This window comes from Micromys minutus (genome assembly GCF_963924665.1).
Source record: "Micromys minutus genome assembly, chromosome: 1".
NCBI classification, from domain to species: Eukaryota; Metazoa; Chordata; class Mammalia; order Rodentia; family Muridae; genus Micromys; species Micromys minutus.
In genome coordinates this window covers 141,938,085-141,943,906 of record NC_137969.1, presented here as the reverse complement: position 1 = coordinate 141,943,906, position 5,822 = coordinate 141,938,085, and the positions used below count along the sequence as shown (strand labels likewise).

At 44.5% G+C, this 5,822-nt stretch overlaps 1 protein-coding gene across 1 annotated transcript; it reads right to left on the bottom strand.

Moving 5' to 3' along the window:
* Positions 1–2,312: 2,312 nt before the first annotated feature.
* Positions 2,313–4,265, bottom strand: UTP3 (UTP3 small subunit processome component). The gene has a single exon (XM_080939285.1). It carries the CDS (start codon positions 3,796–3,798, stop codon positions 2,374–2,376), a length of 1,425 nt encoding a protein of 474 aa, XP_080795411.1. The 5' UTR covers positions 3,799–4,265; the 3' UTR covers positions 2,313–2,373.
* Positions 4,266–5,822: the final 1,557 nt, after the last annotated feature.

Here is a 5,822-nt window from a genome sequence, read left to right as displayed (position 1 = left end):
TCTGCAGGCCTTTAATATAGGGTATGGGTTTAAGGCCATGTTGGTCTTGAACTTGAACTAATGGTAGTCCTCCTGCACCATCATCCCCAAACCTTCAGTTTTACCGTGGTTGTCTCAGTTCTTGGACTGACCACACTCAAGTAGATAAACGCTCTTAATACTGAGCTTAGTCCTCCCACCCCAAATTAATTAATTTTTGTCTTTTCTTTTTTTTTCTTTTACCAAACCCCATGGGCTTCTGGTTTCATGGAACTGAACTCCTTGCTTACAAGTTATAAACTGTGATTTCTCCTATAGTTCTAGAGGAAAAAACTCCACTCTTTCGAAAGTATTCTCTAGTACTCTCCAGTTTTAGTTTCATACCTCATTCCTGTAGTTAACAGTTTATCTGATGTTACAAGCTGGGGGAAACTTAATGCTGTATGCTCAGCCTAGGCTTTTGCAGTGTTCCATCAGAATCAGAATCTCCTGGGGTGGCTGTTAAAGCCAGAGCCACCTGGGGCTCACAGAAGCTGGCTAAATAACATTGCAAATGTACCAGTGGATTCCTAGGCATTTTAGTTTAAGGAACTTTATGGGCCAGGGATGTTGATACACTGTTACATAGCCTGTCTTAAGCTCCCAACCCTCAGACTAAGAAGAAGCATGGCCTGTCACTTAAATTATTTAAATGGCGGTAACAATCATCTAATGTTCAATTTGAGGAAAAGGTAAAAGACCAGACACATGCTCAATGGTAAAGTGGAAGAATATAAACTCATCTAACCTGAGGCCAAGTTCATGTTCTTAAGTATAATTCATTAATCAGTCTAGCTTGCCTTCAAATATTTTGTGAAGACTGGGTCCCATGTAGGACATTAACTTTCAACTAAACTGATAGCCCAACATTCATTAGGTGATACCTAGGTAACAGATGTTCTGAATATTTAATGTATTAGTTCACTTAATTCTTCTAAGTCCTCCAAAGCAGGTACTAGTCTTAGCCAATGTTGTTTTAAGGCAACCTGGCCTTGAACTGCCAAATATCCCTGAACAACTTCTGATCTTGACACTTCCCTTTCAAGTGCTGGGATTATATGCTGACCCCATCAAGTCCAGTTTCAGAGATAAGCAGCACTGAACCCAAGGCTTCTCTGGAAACCAGGCATTATACTAAAAAATACAAACTACATCCTCAGGCACCACAGGTTTTCCACAAAAGAAACAGAACCGAGGCACAGACACCAGGTATTTTGCTTAAAGTCATAGCTACTAATTAAGACTTTGGTTTAAAATTCAAGTGGTCTAATCAGTCTGAGGTTAAAATTATCCTAAGAGATGAAGAAAATGAAACTCAATTTACTCAGGAAACTTCTGAATGTATGCTTTTCTACTTCATCTAAAAAGGAGGTAAGCTCTGAAGCCAGCAAGGCTGGGATGAAATCCTGCTTATGATGCCTAAAAAGCTTTGTGGTTTTTGAAAAGTGAATTTTCTCTGCCCCAAATTTTCTCATTTTCAAAATGTGGCTAATAGGGCCAATGAAATGAATTCAGGCAGGCCAGAGCAGGGTACCTTGGTGCCTTCCTCTATCCTTTCTGCCTTATTGCCTTGTGATTAGTCCCTTACTGCGCTGGATGGCAGCTTACTTTTGGCTAGGCTGGCAGGCCAGTGAGTTCTAGGGATCCACCTATTTCCACTTCCTAAAACTGGGGTTACAGTCACAGTTTGTGTTGTTGTTCGGTACTCAAACTCAGGTCTGTATGTTTGTAGAACAAGGGCCCCGACTGGACAGCCTCAAACTGGACAGCCTCTTCATCCTTAACTAGAACTGCACCATCTTTGTTACTGAAAGGATGACACAGTAACTGTAACCTTAAAATTCTCAGCAAACTGACAATCAGTACAAATAGCAGCCACAGCCTATATCACCAGTAGAGGGATCACGGAATTTCTACCTTACCATAAAAAGGATTATTTTAAAAAATCCAATTGGCGTAATTAAGGCATCTGTTCCTTTCTGTCACATTTAACCAAGGCTGCTTTTTAAAGCACATATTTTACAGATGAAATCGATTTTAACACTAAACACACATGTACAAACATTCTGCCCCAAGAACTACAATTATAATTGAAACCTGCTAGGTCACTTTTGCAGGCTATTTTACAAAACCCATGACTGTCAAACATACATTCTTCCCATATGCAAACTTATATAGGCTCCAGGCTTAAATTCCCAGCACCCAAAAGACCAACCAAGAAAACCCAAAGCAATAACCCCATTACCCTGTTGACAACAAATTTTAAAATTAGTTATTACACAAACACAATGACATTACTTCAAAAAAACACTTTTATTGACCTAAAATAATTGCCAAAAGCTAGGCTAAGCAACTTTACTTAAGCTTAATGCTCTTTTTAACTCCAGCACGAATGCCAGAGAGTTCACCACTGTACCGCTGTTCTTCTCTACGAACTTCACGAACCTGGCCTCGTCTTCGGATTTTGGCTCTTCTGAACTTTTCCCTATGTTTTACCCTGGGATTTCTATCAATCTTCTTTCTCCTGGGTGTAAGTCCCCTATTTTTAGCAATCTGGTAGGTAATGGCTCTCTTTGCATTTTGCTCTTCGAGAGCCTGTTCGTCAGCACTATTTTCTTCTTTCTTTCTCTTCAGCTCTTGCCTGTCTTGCATTTCCTCAGAGAACTTTAGTACAGCCCCATCAAAATCAGGATCAGTAAGGTCAGCATTAGCAGCAGTCTGCTTTCCAGACTTTGGCTTGGTTTTCGTTAATTTTGCTTTTGGATTCAGTTCTTTCTTTACAGTACCATCCTTGGCTTTGAGAAGGTGATGGATTTCGGAGGACAGTTTCTGATCCACAACTGCGAGCTTGTTGATCAGATTTCTGTAGGTAACAAGCCTTTCTATAACAGGATGTCCATGTGCAGGGACTCTCCTGGCTTTTAAGATCAAATAAAAACTAATGTTGGCGCAATAATTCAAGTAGAGGTTATACTTAGTCTTCAGGTATTGGCTTCCTTTTCCAGGTGGAATGACCCCCTTTTCCACCAATTGTAACAAGGGCTCTAACTCATCCTTCACTTCTGTCAACTTGATTTTGAGGTCTTCTATCAGCTCTAAGAGCTCTGGTGATTCTTTTCTCAACATCTTCAGTTTCTCTTTTACCGAGACTTTAGCCAAATCCTTCACAACCCGAGTCTCAGTTTCGTCTACCTGGGGTACCGGTTTGGCAAAGGCCTCCACCCAAGCGACTCCAAAATCATCCTCTTGCAGGACTTGGGCTAAGCGCCGCTGAATTACCTGTGCCTCTTCCTCTTCTTCTCTTTCCTCCTCTTCTACTTCTTGCTGACTCTGACGGCCTCGGGATTTGGAACCATAGTCTGTATCGTAATAAAGTCTTTTTCTCTGACCCCAGGACAAGCTAGGATCCACAGAGGCTTCGTCCTCACTCAGCACGGAGCTCCCACCATCCTCCTCGCCATCCTCCTCCTCCTCGCCATCCTCCTCCTCCTCCGAACTCTCTCCATCTTCATCGTTTTCATCATCAATATTTAGAGGCAGCACCTCTTCCTCCTCATCGCCATCTTCCTCCCCACTCTCGACTTCGTTCCAGCCCTTAGCCAGGACTGCCCGAGATCGCGCTTCATGGAACTCATCTACCTGGTCTTGGTAGTAGCTGGAGTCCCCCGGAGAAGGCGGCAACTCTAAATCGTCCTCATTTTCGTCCGTGGCGGTGCGACCTGCCTTGGCCCGCACGGCGGCCCACTGGGCCGCACCACGCCGCCGTGATCTCTTCCCCATAGCTCACCAGCGGTTTCAGGTTCTCCAGCGACGCCGCGATTTCCGCCACCTTTGACTTCCGCGCAGAAACGACGATTTCAGCAACCAGGGGCTTTCAGCACCAGCACGCTCCGCGCCACACCAGTCGGTGAACACCGGATCAGAGTCTGGGAAGGATCCGCTTCCTTCCGCTCCCAGGGTGCTCTTCGCACAGCGCGCGAGCCTGAATTTCCGCTCGGCCCCGTAAGCGTAGTCCCGCCGTGCCTTTCTAAAAGCTGTCGGTTCCGGCGAATTAAAACACTTCCGGGTAGGAACGCTAGGTTAAGGATTTTCCGTTCCACGGAGCCTTTTGCAGCGACTTCCGCGTTCTCTCTCGCGAGTTCCGGCGTGGCGCCGGAACCCGTCAGCGTCGCCGCGAGACAGCCCGCGGCCGACAGAGGGCGCTGGGCCTCTACGTCCCCACGCGTCGGCAGGGCGCGCAGTGGGCTACGCTATACGGTTTCCCAGCTCACGGTTAGTTTTCTCCGTTCCTCCGAGTGGAAGTTAGGTTATTTTGTTTTGTTTTGCTTTTTGGTTTGTCTTGACTTCTGAAACCGGGCCTCGCCATGTTGTCCTCGCTAGCCTCAGCCTCCAGACTTGGTTCTTTGCTGTTTTTGCCTGGCGGTTGTTTCTGAAGCCGCCGCGGTTTTAGGCCCTGAGCGGCGAGTCTGCTTTCAGGCGACCCGAGGGCGGACTTCGGGGGCTTTCCGGGGGCATGCACCCGGGAAGGGAAAAAGACACAGCAGTTTAGACGTTCTTGAAAACACTGTGAAGCTGTCAGCGGCGAACCGTCGTTAAAGGACATGCCTCCTATGTATAGGATTGGATTGCAGTATTTAAGGATTGTTAATTGTTGTGTTCTTCAATATTGATCAAGCACCAAACATGCCTGGCAGCAGAGAGAGAGGGAGAGAGAGACACAGAGAGAGATGATAATGGCCACAATAGATGATCTCCCCACGCTTGAGACCTTGTGGTTTAGGAGGGTGCACGGGTACACCAAGTAGAACTCTCAAATGGGAGAAGTGACTGATGGAGCTCAAACGATCATTGTTAGCTACCGTTCAGTGCTGGAATCCCAACGTGGGTTCTACATGTGTTTGTAAAACCAGAGTACAGGTGGGAGAATAGGTCCCTTTAATCATGCGGGTCTGAGGGATCGAACTGGTATCAAGCTTAGTAGACAGCGCCTTTACCATCTCAAATGTATGTCTTATTATGTGTCCACTTCCTTATTTAAAAGGATATACAAAGTCGTGATTATACACACTACATAGGGCCTTCTCTTAAAAAACAAGACAGCAGCAACAAATACAACTAACCACACACACAACACACACACACACACACACACACACACACACACACTCATAAAAGGATGATCTGCCCGTTACTCCCCCCATCGCTGGCTAGGTCCGGGTCTCCTTCCTCACTGCTCCGCTGGCTACTACACCCCACCTCCCTGGTCTTTTCTTAGGCCTGGTTAAAGAAGATAGCCTTCCCAGATGGACAAGGACAATCTTTGTTCTTTGGTTGAGGGTATATGAATAGCTACTTGCTTCATTCCCCTGTTAAAAACTGTAACCCCCCCCCACACAAACCAAAACACTTCTCAAAAAGGGTTTACCATTTCTGCTCAAAATTAAAGGATTTGTGTTGTATTCAAAACAGCTTAAAACAGTTTCTCCCCCCTCCCAAGTTTGGTACAGAAGAATGTTTAATATTTGTTTAATGAATATTTATAAAAAGTATATTTGACTTCATATCTCTGGTACTATATATAGCTTACTGAATGATGTATATGAATGCAAACATCTGAGACATAAGCTGAACTAGAAGATCATTTCAGTGAAGATTGTTGCATTTAAACTGGGGCTATAATAATACTGTATTAAAATTTCCATTTATTGTGAAATTGTTTTGTGTTCTGTTCATTTTTATTTCAAAGTATCTGAAGACCTAGTCATACTTTTAACACAAATGCACATATTATAGGTAAGTTAAAA

Coding starts and splice junctions, on each gene's coding strand:
- UTP3 (XM_080939285.1), bottom strand. CDS start 3,798: ATGGGGAAGAGATCACGGCGGCGTGGTGCGGCCCAGTGGGCCGCCGTG.